The 15,047-nt window shown below is 51.3% G+C and overlaps 1 protein-coding gene across 1 annotated transcript in view; it reads right to left on the bottom strand.

Moving 5' to 3' along the window:
- Positions 1-15,047, bottom strand: part of ECE2 (endothelin converting enzyme 2) — a 56,452-nt gene that overhangs the window by 15,308 nt on the left and 26,097 nt on the right. Inside the window, exons 7-11 of the mRNA XM_056849993.1 lie at positions 14,766-14,831; positions 12,874-13,062; positions 8,243-8,385; positions 3,516-3,630; positions 1,725-1,835 (exon numbers count right to left, since the gene is read on the bottom strand). Coding sequence (XP_056705971.1) covers positions 1,725-1,835; positions 3,516-3,630; positions 8,243-8,385; positions 12,874-13,062; positions 14,766-14,831 — 624 coding nt within the window. The remainder of the gene's footprint in view (positions 1-1,724; positions 1,836-3,515; positions 3,631-8,242; positions 8,386-12,873; positions 13,063-14,765; positions 14,832-15,047) is intronic.

A 15,047-nucleotide genomic window follows, 5' to 3' on the forward strand; every position in this document is an offset into this window, starting at 1 on the left:
TTCAAGGTAAACAGAGGACAAGGAGGGAGTCATGAGCTGGGACTGTTTAACCCTTCCCTTTCTTCTTTTTCATTCATATGGGGACCAGAGTGGACAGGTAGCTGGGAAGGAAAGGGTTAAATCCCCCCCCCCCGTTTCCAAGCCCCCACACCCCAGCTGGTGTCCAAGGCACAGCCCTAGTCCCAGCATCTGTGGAGTACTGCGTGGTTTAGTGTTTAGTGTTTCAGAGTAGGATACAGGAAGATCAGGGGACTGGAGCAACTGCCCTATGAGAAGCAGTTAAAATGCTTAGGGCTGTTTAGCTTGGAAAGAAGGCAGTCAAGGGGAGACATGAAAGAGGTCTGTAAAATTATGCATGTATGGAGAGAGTGGACAGGGAGAAGCTTTTCTCCCTCTCTCATAATACTAGAACCCAGGGTCATCTGCTGAAGCTGGAAGGTGGGAGATTCAAAACAGATAAAAGGAAGTATTTCTTCACACGACGCAGTGTTAAACTGTGGGACTCCCTGCCCCAGGATGTGGTGATGGCTGCCAACTTGGACGGCTTTAAGAAGGGAGTGGACATGTTCATGGAGGAGAGGGCTATCCATGGCTACTAGTCAAAATGGATACTAGTCATGAGGCATACCTATGCTCTCCAGGATCAGAGGAGCAGGCCTATTGTATTAGGTGCTGTGGAGCACAGGCAGGACAATGCTGCCGCAGTCATCTTGCTTGTGGCCTTCCTAGGGGCCCCTGGTTGGGCACTGTGTGAACAGACTGCTGGACTTGATGGGCCTTGGTCTAATCCAACATGGCCTTTCTTATGTTCTTAAAATCCAGGTTCAAATCCCTTCTCTGCCACGGAAGCTTGGTGGGTGATTTCGAGACAGTCGCTCTCTATCTCTCAGCCCAACCTACCTCACAGGGGTATTGTGAGAATAAAAGGGAAGAGCTGAGAACTATATTGCATGTCACTTTGGGCCCCCACTGGGGAGGAAAGTGGGGTATAAATCAGTAAATCAATCACTAAACCATGGATGTTTCAAAGCCTTGTCCGCCGGGCTTGGCGATTTTGAGCTGTGGGTGCCTGGCTGCGGATGAAGGCAGGCGCAGTGGTTGTCCGTTCCACTGTTGGTTCATATACGGGGTACCCAACTTTGCCTTAACCACAAAGGCACCTTTCCCATACCAGGATTCAAGCCAGCTTAACATACAACCATAAGAAAAACCATGCTGGGTCAGACCAAGGTCCATCAAGTCCAGCAGTCTGTTCACACAGTGGCCAACCAGGTGCCTCCAGGAAGCCCATAAGCAAGACGACTGCAGCAACATTGTCCTGCCTATGTTACAAAGCACCTAATACAATAGGCATGCTCCTCTGATCCTGGAGAGAATAGGTACGCATCATGACTAGTAGCCATTTTTACTAGTAGCCACGAATACCCCCCTCCTCCATGAACATGTCCTCTCCCCTCTTAAAGCCGTCCAAGTTGGCAGCCATCACCACATCCTGGGGCAGGGAGTTCCACAATTTAACTATGTGTTGTGTGAAAAAATACTTCATTTTATCTGGAGGGCTTGCAAGCAGGAAAAGAATGGATGGGCGGGAGGGGGCATGCAGGGGTGGGGGGTGGAAAGGGGGCATGTCCTGGTGGTGGGCAGATGGGCCTCCTGGGCATGGTTTGCCCAGCCCTCCCCCCCCCCCAAACTTGGAACCAGCCCTGCATGCTGGAGATACTCACAATCGCTTTGCTGTACCGATCGAAGGTGGCTTTCACGAACAAAGCGCCCAGGGCAAACCCCAAGGTGTCGTCGGTGTTGGAGATGCAGGTTTGCCAGCGAGGGGTGCAGGACTCCAGGGAAAGGGGGGGGGAGAGAGAGAGAGAGAGAGAGAGAGAGGAGACCTAAGGGGGAGGCACAGCCCTGAGCCCAATCTCGCAATCTGAGGGGGCATCCCTTCTCTCATGGTGTAGTGGTGAAGAGCAGTCGTTTGGAGCGGTGGACTCTGATCTGGAGAACCGGGTTTGATTCCCCGCTCCTCCACATGAGCGGCGGAGGCTAATCTGGTGAATTGAGTTGGTTTCCCCGCTCCTACACATGCAATCTGCTGGGTGACCTTGGGCTAGTCCCTGTTCTCTCTGAACTAACTCAGCCCCACCAACCTCACAAGGTGTCTGTTGTGGGGAGGGGAAGGTGATTGTAAGCTGGTTTGACTCTTCCTTAAGTGGTTGAGAAAGTTGGCCTATAAAAACCAGCTCCTCCTCCTCGTTCTTCTCTCGAGCCAGTGGTTTGCTAAGGAACAACACCAGCCAAAGCAGGCAGAGAACCCCAGCCAATATGGACCATGGCTTGTTTTTCAGGGCTTTACCAAAGAGGAGGGAGGGGGAGGGGCCATGGCTCAGTGGAAGAACCTTTGCTTTGCATGCAGAAGGTCCCAGGTTCAATCCCTGGCATCTCCGGTTAAAAAGGACCAGGCAGAAGGTGATGTGAAAGACCTCTGCCTGAGACCCTGGAGAGTTGCTGCCAGTCTGAGTAGAGAACACTGACTGTGACGGACCAGTGGTTCCAGGTTCAATCCCCGGCATCTCCAGTTAAAGGGACTAGGCAGGTAGGTGATGGGAAAGACCTCTGCCTGAGACCCTGGAGAGCCGCTGCTGGTCTGAGTAGACAACACTGACTTTGATGGACCGAGGGTCTGATTCAGTATAAGGCACCTTCATGTGGGGGAGGAAATCTTTAAGCCTTTCTTCCCTTCTATTTCTGGTGGGGGGACACACCACTTTGCTTATATACATTTTATTCTACTGGTCTATGCCCATAATAAATGATTGATTGATTGATTGATTGATTGATTGATTGATTGGGGGAGGAAACAGCCCTGAGCTATTTCTCTGGGGAAATGCATAGCTGTCCATGTTTTTTCCCCCCCTGGAGGGGGTAAAACCAATTTGGGAATGGCTTTTTTCAGCAGTCAGAAGGCAGAGAAGGAAGAAAAAGAAGAAGAGCTGGTTTTTATATGCCGACTTTCTCTACCACTTAAGGGAGACTCAAACTGGCTTACAATCATCATCACTTCCCCCTCCCCACAAGTGAGGTAGGTGAGGCTGAGAGAGCTGTGACTAGCCCAAGGTCACCCAGCTGGCTTCATGTGTAGGAGTGGGGAATCAAATCCAGTTCTCCAGATCAGACTCCAACGCTCCAAGCCACCGCTCTTAACCACTACACCACGCTGGCTCTCCAAAGGGTTAAACCCCCTCCCCCAGCCACTTTCCTGTTTGACAAAGCAACCCCAGCAGCTCGATTTGCAAAAGGAAAAAAAATCGTGTAAAATAAGCAGAGGAATAAAATCATCATAACGTGCGCTCGAGCCCCTAGATGACCCAACCAAGGAGCTTCAGGAGTAGCAGACCCCAAAGGCCCGCAGACTAAGGGCTGAATCCAAGGGGGTGATCCCACGGAGCCAGCTGCACATGCCCTCCCCCAAGGATTTGCCCGCCCTTAGCTGACCTCCCCCGTCCCAACCAGATGCTCACCTTCTTGGTCCCATAAAGGGTCTCCAACAGCTTCTCCTGGGCAGTTTCGAAGCGCCGGTCCAAACTCGAGGCGGTTTTCTGAACCAGATTCCAAATTAAATAATTGTTTAAGACGCTGCAAGAGAAAGGGCGGAACCACATTAAGAGTGAGATCCGGGAGAACACCATGTTCCCCACTTTTGATGGGGTAGATTAGAAGAAGAGGAGTTGGTTTTTTTATGCCGACTTTCTCTACCACTTAAGGAAGAATCAAACCGGCTTACGATCTCATAAGAACATAAGAAAGGCCCTGCTGGATCAGACCCAGGCCCATCAAGTCCAGCAGTCTGTTCATACAGTGGCCAACCTTCCCTTCCCCTCCCCACAACAGGCACCCTGTGAGGTAGGTGGGGCAGAGAGAGCTCTAAGATTGCTGTGACTAGCCCAAGGTCACCCAGCTCGCTTCACATGGAGGAGTAGGGAAACAAACCCGGTTCACCAGATTAGCCTCGCCACTCAGGTGGAGGAGCGGGGACTCAAACCCAGTTCTCCAGATTAGAGTCCACCGCTCCAAACCACTGCTCTTAACCACTACACCATGCTGAGTAAACTTATCTTTAGCTGACCTTTCAGAGTTCAGTGGTTTTCTTGGACCTGGCTTTATGGATGGAAGAAGAAGAGTTGGTTTTTATATGCCAAATTTTTTCTACCACTTAAGGCAGAATCAAACCGGCTTACAATCACCATCCTTTCCCCTCCCCGCAACAGACACCCTGAGAGGTAGGTGGGGCTGAGAAAGTGTGACTAGCCCAAGGTCACCAAGCTGGCTTCATGTGGAGGAGTGAGGAAACAAATCCAGTTCACCAGATCAGCCTCCGCTGCTCATGTGGAGGAGTGGGGAATCAAGGCTGGATTCTGCCTTGTCCAAGTACCACCGTGGCTCAAACCAATGTGCCCAGCCCTGTGCCGCAGTCTGATGGGGCTGGATCCCACGAATCTGTTCCACTAGCAGAGTAAAAGGTTTCCGGTAGTGGAATGGATCTGCAGGATCTTTCAAAAAGTTCTTTATATCGTTTGAAACTTCCATGGCAAAGCCACAAGAGCATTCCTGTCTGCCTAGGCCGGGCCAAGGGGGAACACAGAGAAAGAGCAAAAGCACAGTGCTTCCTTTTTTATTCATTGGAATAATGATTGGAAAGGAACTTTGTGTACGGGAGATGAATAAGCATAAAGTGCAGAATCCACCTGTATCTCCTCCCACACAGTAATAATAATAGTGTTGTCAAGTTCAACTGAGTCATGGCGACCCCAGAACCATGGAGTTTTCAAGGCAAGGGATGCACAGGGGTGGTTTGCCATTGCCTGCATCTATGTAGCAACCCTGGACTTCCTTGGTGGCCTCCAATCCAAGTTCTACCCATGGCTGATCTTGCTTAGCTTCCAAGCTCTGACAAGATCAGGCTGGCCGGGGCTACTCACAAAATCCACTTTTCAATTTGGCAGCCGCTGTGTGAAGACAGGAAGCAAAAATCGCATACAGTGAGGGAAAAAAGTATTTGATCCCCTGCTAAATTTGCCCGTTTGCCCTATGACGAAGAAATGATCAGTCCATAATTTTTATGGTAGGTTTATTGTAGCTGTGAGAGACAGAATAACAACAGTAAAAACCCCAGAAACCCAGAAGACAAAAGTCAGAGATTGATGTGCATTTTAATGAGTGAAATAAGTATCTGATCTCCTATCAACCAACCAGATTAGGGTTAGGGTTCTGCTGTCGACAGAAGCAATCAATCCATCAGATTCCAAACAAGCCACCATGACCAAGACCAAAGAGCTGTCCAAGGATGTCAGGGACAAGATTGTAGACCTGCACAAGGCTGGACTGGGCTACAAGACTATTGCCAAGCAGCTTGGTGAGAAGGTGACAACCCTAACCCTAACTGTCAACCTCCCTCGGTCTGGGGCTCCACGCAAGATCTTATCTCGTGGAGTTGCAATGATCATGAGAACGGTGATGAAGCAGCCCAGAACTACACGGGGGGGAACTTGTCAATGATCTCAGGGCAGCTGGGACCATAGTCACCATGAAAACAGTTGGTAACACACTACACCGTGAAGGACTGAGATCTTGCAGAGCCCGCAAGATCCCCTTGCTCAAGACAGCACATGTACAGGCCCGTCTGCAGTTTGCCAATGCACATCTGAATGACCCAGAGGAGAACTGGGTGAAAGTGTTGGGGTCAGATGAGACCAAAATCGAGCTCTTTGGCATCAACTCAACTCGCCGTGTTTGGAGGAGGAGGAATACTGCCTACGACCCCAAGAACACCATCCCCACCGTCAAACATGGAGGGGGACATATTATGCTTTGGGGGTGTTTTTTTGCTAAGGAGACAGGACACCTTCACCGCATCGAAGGGACGATGGACGGGACCCATGTATCGTCAAATCTTGGGTGAGCACCTCCTTCTCTCAGCCAGGGCATTGAAAATGAGTCGAGGATGGGTATTCCAACATGACAATGACCCAAAACACACGGCCAAGGCAACAAAGGAGTGGCTCAAGAAGAAGCACATTAAGGTCCTGGAGTGGCCTAGCCAGTCTCCAGACCTTAATCCCATCGAAAATCTGTGGAGGGAGATGAAGGTTCGAGTAGCTACACATCAGCCTCGAAATCTTACTGACTTGGAGAGGATCTGCAAAGAGGAGTGGGACAAAATACTTCCTGAAATGTGTGCAAACCTGGTGGCCACCTACAAGAAACGTCTGACCTCTGTAATTGCCAACAAAGGTTTTGCCACCAAGTACTAAGTCATCTTTTGCAAAGGGATCAAATATTTATTTCACTCATTATAATGCACATCAGTCTCTGACTTTTGTCTTCTGGGTTTCTGGGGGTTTTCCTGTTGTTATTCTGTCTCTCACAGCTACAATAAACCTACCATTAAAATTATGGACTGGTCATTTCTTCATCAGAGGGCAAACGGGCAAATTCAGCAGGGGATCAAATACTTTTTTCCCTCACTGTATGCTTCCTGTATAGGGTTGCCAACCTCTGGGTACTAGCTGGAAATCTCCTGCTATTACAAGTGATCTTCAGCAAATAGAGATCAGTTCACCTGGGGGAAATGGACACTTTGGCAACTGAACTCTGTGGCACTAAAGTCCCTCCCCTCACCAAACCCCTCCCTCCTCAGGCTCATCCCCAAAATCTCCTGCCAGTGGCGAAGAGGGACCTGGCAACCATATTTCTGTCCATCCTCCGCCCCACAAACAGGTATCATGCACTCAGTGAAACAGAACAGGGAATGGGTAGTCACTGGGAACTACAGCCGCAGGATATGAACTGACACCTATGCAGGGCACTAAAGCCAGTGTGGTGTAGTGATTAAGAGCAGTGGTTAGGAGCAGTGGAGTCTGATCTGGAGAACCGGGTTCGATTCCCCACTCCTCCACATGAGAGGCGCAGGCTAATCAGGGTGAACTGGATTTGTTTCCCCACTCCTCCACATGAAGCCAGCTGGGTGACCTTGGGCTAGTCACAGCGCTGTTAGAGCTCTCTCAGCCCCACCTACCTCACAGGGTGTCTGTTGTGGGGAGGGGAAGGGAAGGTGATTGTAAGCCGATTTGATTCTCCCTTAAGTAGTAGAGAAAATCGGCCTATAAAAACCAGCTCTTCTTCTTCTGACTTGTGGGCACATGGCGATCAGGTAAGCTTGACTAAAGGCAATCCACTAGACATCTTCTCCAGACCACCTTTAGTTTCTGAACCTTCAATAGGAACTGCTCGGCCTTCTCCATTCCCCCCCTCCCGCTGCAAACATCAGGATTAGACATTTTTCTACATTTAAATGGGACCTCTGGGGATGGGTTGCCAGCCTCCAGGTGGGCCTGGAGATCTCCCGCTATGACAACTGAACTCCAGACAATAGAGATCAGTTCCCCGGGAGAAAATGGGTACTTTGAAAGGTGGACTCTACAACATTGTACCTGCTGAGGTCCCTCCCCACCCCAAACCCTGCCCTCCCCAGGCTCCACCCCCAAAATCTCTAGGCATTTCCCAACCCAGAGCTGGCAACCCTATTTGGGGAACAGATCCTGTCGTCATAAGTTAATTGTGGCATAATGTTGCTGTTAGTTCTCTAGTACCTTATCTGCAAATCTAGAGATGAAACCCGCTTATCCGAGGGCCAAGGTAGACGTGCAGGTTTTTAAAGAGTTCCCTGCAGCCATTTAGCAGCTGCAGGGAATGGCTGTTAAACACAAAGGAGAGCCCGCTTGACCTTAGGATGCCACCACGCAGGGAGAAAACACCTGGGGGGTGGGTGGAGCCAGGCGCCCTTCCTCCCGTTGCGGCAGCATTCCAAGCCCAAACGGGTTCTCCTTTATTTTCAAAAGCCATTCCCTGAAGCTGCTGTGTGCGGCTGTGGAAAACTCAAGGTGGGACCGGGGAACCCGCAGGGAACCCGCGGCCAACTGTTTAAAAACTTGCACGTCTAGCTGGGAGCTGAAGGACCCTCTCTCCCTGTTTGAATCAATGTTCCAGCCACAGTGATCCAGGCCTTAGTTGTATCTAGTCTGACCTGTTGCCATGCGTTCTACTTAGGGCAACCCTTGAAGACTGCTCAGAAGCTGCAGCCAGTGCGGAATGCTGTGGCTAGACTGCATGGAACACGCACACACACGCACACGCACAGAATGCTAGGAGGCCACAGCAGGCAAGGCCCTGCTTGGTGTTTGTCCAATACCTTTTGTCAGTGGCACTGATGAGCTGGGACACCTGCTGCAAGTATTCCCGGCCATAAACCACTACGGGCTCAGCCTTCGTCAGCTCTAGCGGCGAGAGGAAGTAGGACATGAAGTCCAGCCAGTCAATGGCGGGAGCCAGGTCCTGTGGGAGAAAAGCGCAAGGCTAAAACCTGAACGTCTTCCAAAGAGAACAGCACTGGAGCTGGCTCCCGCAAGCTGCTTGCAAAGAAAGCCTTACACTCCCTTTACTCTTTGCCCTGGCGAAGAGCCGACAGCCTAATGCAAAAACCCCATTTGGGGGGGCATACGGTTGCCAACCTCCAGGTGGGGCCTGGAGCCCTCTGACAAGAGACCAGATCCACTGGAGAAAATGGCAGCTTTAGAGGGTGGACTGTATGGCATTATACCCCATTGAGCTCCCTCCCTTACTAGGGTTGTCAGGTCCCTCTTTGCCACCAGTGGGAGGTTTGGGGGGCAGAGCCTGAGGAGGGTGGGGTTTGGGGAGGGGAGGGACTTCAACGCCATAGAGTCCAATGGCCAAAGCGGCCATTTTCTCCAGAAGAACTGGTTCCTATTGGCTGGAGATCAGTTGTAACAGCAGGAGATCTCCAGCTACTACCTGGAGGTTGGCAACCCTATCCCTTACCCTGTTGTGCCGGAGTAATCACATTCAGACAAACAAGCTACACGCATAAGCCACTGACTCGCAAAAGCCATTAGCCATTATCATTCAGTTATTCTACTTATATTGATATTCTATTGTATGAGAGTCTGTAGTTAACTGAATGACATTTTGTATCAATCTTTTTTTTTTGCATAGAAAATGTTTTACAATATACAACTGAGCTTATTTTTCAATATGAATTGTTTTTATACTTATAACGTTGTATCCCTCCCTTTTTTTCTTCCTGTACCCCTTCAATTATATAAATAAAATTTACCAAAAAAAAAAGGAAAAAAAAAAGAAAATGTATCATTGTTGTATTGGAATGTCAAATGTCTATAAAACCTCTTGCATTTGCCCTCCCTCGGTGTGACAGGATCGCAGAGCTGTTTGTCTGGATCCTGACTCACCCGGTTTATGACTTCTTGGCCAATAAAGCAAGCCGTAAACTCACACCAGCCTCCTTGCCCTCATTGAACGGCTACCTGACATCTAGGTTTTTAAGGAACAGCGGGGTATCCTCGGGCTAGGGTTGCCAGGTAACTCTTCGCTACCGGCGGGAGGTTTTGGGGGCGGAGCCTGAGGAGGGCGGGGTTTGGGGAGGGGAGGGACTCCAATGCCATAGAGCCCAATGGCCAAAGTGGCCATTTTTCTCCAGGGGAACTGATCTGTATCAGCTGGAGATCAGTTGCAATATAGCTGGAGCTCAGTTGCAATATAGCGGGAGGTCTCCATCTACTACCTGGAAGTTGGCAACCCTATTTGAGAGGCCCTTCCAAACGGCACCCTCCCCAGGCCCCACCCCACCCCACCCCCCAGATCGCTAGGAATTTTGCAACCCAGAGCTGGCAACCCCCGGGTATCCTCCTCATTGGCATCCTAAAGACTGAGTCTAGCGCCCAGTCTGAGCCAGTCTGAAGTGTCCTTCCCTCAATGGGTTCCTTTGTCTCCTCGTTGCCACGGCGACCAGTTGCTCGGCAACCCGATGAGCGATGAAGGAAACTGGCTTTCCCTGTATGGCCAGGAGGCCGAGGATCAGGGATGAGGGCCGTGGGGAGGGAGGAAGAGGGAGAACAAGGGGGAGACAGAGAACCAGAAAGCAAAGCGGGGGGGAAGGGGGGTTAAAGAGGCCAGGAGTGGGGGAATTGCACGGGGAGAAGAGCTATGCTTGGGGGAAACGGGCGGCGGATGGAGGAGGCCAGCGGACTAAGGGTGGGTCGGCACAAAAACCAAGAGCTGACCTTCCGGGGGGATTTTTCACCAGCTGAACCGGTTCTGCAGCCGGTTCGATACGCATTCCCACATGCATGCAAGCAAGGAACGCCCGGCATCATTAACAGGGTTGCCAACCTCCGGGTGGCGGCTGGAGACCCCCTGCTATTACAACGGATCTCCAGCCGATAGAGATCAGTTCCCCTGGAGAAAATGGCCGCAGTTCAGACACAGTGAAACGGGTGGTGGTCTCACGGCCCCTTCTGATGGGCTTGGACAGGCCTTCGTTTCCGCACAAGTTCCTCCAGGCCAGATTGGTCTTCCTCTGGGCATACCACAGGGGTCCCTGGAAGAGTAGTTGTGAATCTCCTGCGTTGTGCAGAGGGCTGATGGCTAGATGACCCTTGAGGTCCCTTCCAGCTCTGTTTCTTACACTCTCTGGCTGGAGAGCCAGTGTGCTGTAGTGGTTAAGAGCGGTGGTTTGGAGCGGTGGACTCTTGATCTGGAGAACAGGGTTTCATTCCCACTCCTCCACGTGAGGCTAATCTGGTGAACCGGGTTGGTTTCCCCACTCCTACACACGAGGCCAGCTGGGTGACCTTGGACTAGTCACAGCTCTCTTCGAGCTCTCTCAGCCCCACCTACCTCCCAGGGTGTCTGTTGTGGGGAGGGGAAGGGAAGGGGATTGTAAGCCGGTTTGATTCTCCCTTAAGTGGTAGAGAAAGTTGGCATATAAAAACCCACTCCTCTTCCTCTTCTTCTTCTTCGAGTTTGTGGCCGAGGTGGGTTTACCAGATCAACCTCTCAGCTGCTGTTTGTACCCTCCAACCTCAAAAAGTGGGCAGACGCTTTGTGGGGTGCATGGCCAAGTGAAACTCACAAGCCATTCATGAGACTTGTTCCCTTCATGCCTCAGATCTGGTACACACATGAACACATGAAGCTGCCTTATACTGAATCATACCCTTAGTCCATTGAAGTCAGTATTGTCTAAGACCGGCAGCGGCTCTCCAGGATCTCAGGGTGAGGTCTTTCACGTCACCTACTTGCCTGGTCCCTTTAATTGGAGATGCTGGGGATTGAACCTGGGACTTTCTGCGTGCCAAGCAGATGCTCTACCACTGAGCCATGCCCCCTCCCCATAAGGGTAAGGGAAGTCTCCCCATGACGCTGGTCAGCATCCCATACTCGGACCTGCTATGCTGTTGGCGCAGCAGCCCACAGGAGAAGGGGAGTGGATTCAAGTACCCAACCCCCCTCTGCAAACTGATCTGCGTCTGAGGACTGGAGGGCTGGGCTTGCCTTGGCATTCTTGCTGCCGCTCTCACTCTCGTTGGGAAGCCATTCTGCCAGGTTCCTATGTTGCTGGCATTCGCCACAGCTGAGCGGCGATGCCTACTGCATCCTAATGATGGGGCGGGGGGGGGGGGGCTTTGTATCTCGGGTGATGCCGGGAAAGCAAAGAGAGTCCCAGCGACTGGATGGGGAGAAGCTGAAAGGTGCAAGAAGAAAACCGTGGATAACATAGAGAGGGAATGTTTAGTCTGGAGAAGAGGAGGTTGGTGGGGCATAATTGTTCTCTTGAAGTATTTGAAGGGCTGTCACTTAGAGGAGGGCAGGGAGCTGGTCCTGTTGGCAGCAGAAGACAGGAAAAAGAATAAGAAGAGCTGGTTTTTATATACCGACTTTCTCTACCACTTTAGGAAGAATCAAACCGGCTTACAATCACCTTCCCTTCCCCTTCTCGCAACAGACACCCTGTGTGGTAGTTGGGGCTGAGAGAGCTGTGACTAGCCCAAGGCCACCCAGCTGGCTTCATGTGGAGGAGTGGGGAAACCCACCCAGTTCACTGAGTCAACCTTGAGGCGGCTACCTTGAAACCGACTTCTGTCGGGATCAAACTCAAGTTGTGAGCAGAGCTTTGAGTGCAGTACTGTGGCTTACCACTCTGTGCCACAGGGCTTGCTTCTAGCACAGTAGGAGACCAATAAAGGAATAACAGGTTGAAAACCTGGGGAATACCTTATGGAGAGCTCTGGAGCATCCATGTAGTGTGGCACACAGGGAAGAGATTAAGAGCAATATTCCAGGGATCTTGAGGCAAGATCTCTCCCAACTCTCCTCTCTGGGACCTTTCCACGAGAGATCACACATACACATGAAGCTGCCTCATACCAGATCAGATCCTTAGTCCATTAGGCGGAGGCTAATCTGGTGAACGGGATTTGTTTCCCCACTCCTACACATGAAGCCAGCTGGGTGACCTTGGGCTAGTCACAGCTCTCTTAGAGCTCTCTCCACCCCACCTACCTCACAGGGTGTCTGTTGTAGGGAGGGGAAGGGAAGGTTGATTGTAAGCTGGTTTGATTCTCCCTTAAGTGGTAGAGAAAGTTGGCATATAAAAACCAACTCTTCTTCTTCTTTTCTTCTTCTTCTCCTCCTCCTCCCCATAATAATATCCAGGTAGGCTGAGCCGGTCCTAAATGCTACTCCTGGTTGTGAGCAATATATCATCCATTAGGATCATAGAGTTGGAAGGGGCCACCCAGGCCATCTAGTCCAACCCCCTGCTCAATGCAGGACCAGCCTAGAGCATCCCTGACCAGTGTTCTTCCAGTCACTGCTTAAAGACTGCCAGTGAGGGGGATTGCCACAATGCATCTTCCAGATCCTCTTCACGCACACTCCCCCATTCCCCACCCCGCCGTCCCCCCTTTCCCCATGGTCTCCCGCCCTTGCCCAGGCAGCCCCCACCTGCAGCTCGCCGATGCTCAGCTTGTGGTAAATTTTCTCGTCGTCCCGCCGCTCGTCCTGGGGGACTGTGAGGTTGGCCAGCTGAATCTCCAGCTCCAGCACCTGCCGCATCTGCTCTTCCGTCGAGGCTTTGGCCCCACCCAGCAGCGTCCCCAGCTCCACCATGTACTCCAGGTAGGCAGCCAGCACCTGCCGCGAGAGAGCAAAATGTCCAGGGGAACTCTGGGGCATTTGAGCCACTGCAGAGAGGTTTTTTAAAAAAAACATTCCTTTCTCTGCCCCTCGCCGGCAATCCAACCATTCTGCAAAGGGCAGGACAAACTGCTGACCCTTTTCTTTTCCCCCCTCCACCTGGAAGAAACAAGGACGGCTGCAGGTGGTAGGTGCTGGATTCGACACATAGTTAAACTGTGGAACTCCCTGCCCCAGGAGGTGTGATGGCTGCCAACTTGGAAGGCTTTAAGAGGGGAGTGGACATGTTCATGGAGGAGAAGGGTATCTATGGCTACTAGCCAAAATGAATACTAGTCATGATGCATACCTGTTCCTTCCAGGATGAGAGGAGCAGGCCTATTGTATTAGGTGCTTTGGAACACAGGCAGGATGGTGCTGCTGCAGTCGTCTTGTTTGTGGGCTTCCTGGAGGCACCTGGTTGGCCACTGTGCGAACAGACTGCTGGACTTGATGGGCCTTGGTCTGATCCAGCAGGGCCTTTCTTATTTTCTTATGACACCCCTTTTATGGTTTGCAGGTTCTGCTTGGCTCCCAGATGAAAGACCTGCAGGATTCCACCGAGGCTGCCATAGCCGGTAAGGGCATTTGGAATTCCCAGGCCATTCCTTGACATACTCTAGAGCAGGATTCCCCAACCTTTCTCAGCTTTGGAATTCTGACCCAGGGCTGTGGGCACCACCACAAAAATGGTGGCCATGCCACACATAAAGCCCCAAGGGCAGGCAAAAAGAGGGGCAATTTTAAAAATAGATTGGGGAAGAGGAGCGAGAATCAAACCAACACTGTGGTCTTACTCTGCCCAGCCAATCAGACACCCAGTGGCCAACCAGAGGCTCTGCTGGGCAAGAGCCCCACCCACTTGATAAAAACACTTGGCGGGCACCATACCTCCTGTGGGCAGCATGTAGGGGACCCCTGCTCTAGAGTACCTAGTGGTCTGCATGGGGAGAACATGAAGAAGAAGTGCCCACACATACGCTCCCTTCCAGTGATTGGCACTCTTTGGAAAACAGCACCACTCATTACAGGGAGGGGGCACAGAATTTTCTTTCACATCACCTGCCAGATCACATGAAGTTGCCTTCTACTGAATCAGACCCTTGGTATTGTCTACTCAGACCAGCAGCAGCTCTCCAGGGTCTCAGGCAGGGGTCTTTCACATCACCTAGTTGCCTAGTCCCTTTAACTGGAAATGCCGGGGATTGAACCTAGGACCTTCTGCATGCCAAGCAGAGGCTCGACCACTGAGCCAGAGCCCCTCTTCTTCTTCTTTAAAGAACTAACAACATTAGGGGGGAGTCACTTAGCAACTCCAAATCCAAAGCAGATCCCTGCATAGCTATGTGTGTGTGTGTAAAGTGCCGTCAAGTCGCAGCCGACTTATGGCGACCCCTTTTTTGGGGTTTCCATGGCAAGAGACTAACAGAGGTGGTTAGCCAGTGCCTTTCTCTGCATAGCAACCCTGGTATTTCTTGGTGGTCTCCCATCCAAATACTAACCAGGGCTGACCCTGCTTAGCTTCTGAGATCTGACGAGATCAGGCTAGCCTGGGCCATCCAGGTCAGGGCTGCATAGCTATAGTTCAGCTTAAAATGATGCATCTAGATCAATGGGGAGGGGGTTATTGCACCCTGGTTGCCTCTATTGTGCCTCCTCACCTTCTCATTGGCGGTCCTGTTTAGGTAGTAGTCACGGGAGGGCAAGAAAAGGCCTGACTGATCCACCTGCACAAACACAAAAATCCAGGAAACTCAACGAGTCCAGCTGCCACCATGTCCAGCCCTGATCCACCCCAACAGCTCCTTCTAGACTCCTACAGTGCGGGACAGGGGAACTATCACAACCTTCCACCTCCATTCTGCTGTTTGAAACTGGTCCTCCCCCCAACTCTGCTACATAAAGGATTCCTATTAAAACACACACTTCCCCCTCCTTAAGAT

This window comes from Euleptes europaea, chromosome 5 (genome assembly GCF_029931775.1).
Source record: "Euleptes europaea isolate rEulEur1 chromosome 5, rEulEur1.hap1, whole genome shotgun sequence".
Classification (NCBI taxonomy): Eukaryota; Metazoa; Chordata; class Lepidosauria; order Squamata; family Sphaerodactylidae; genus Euleptes; species Euleptes europaea.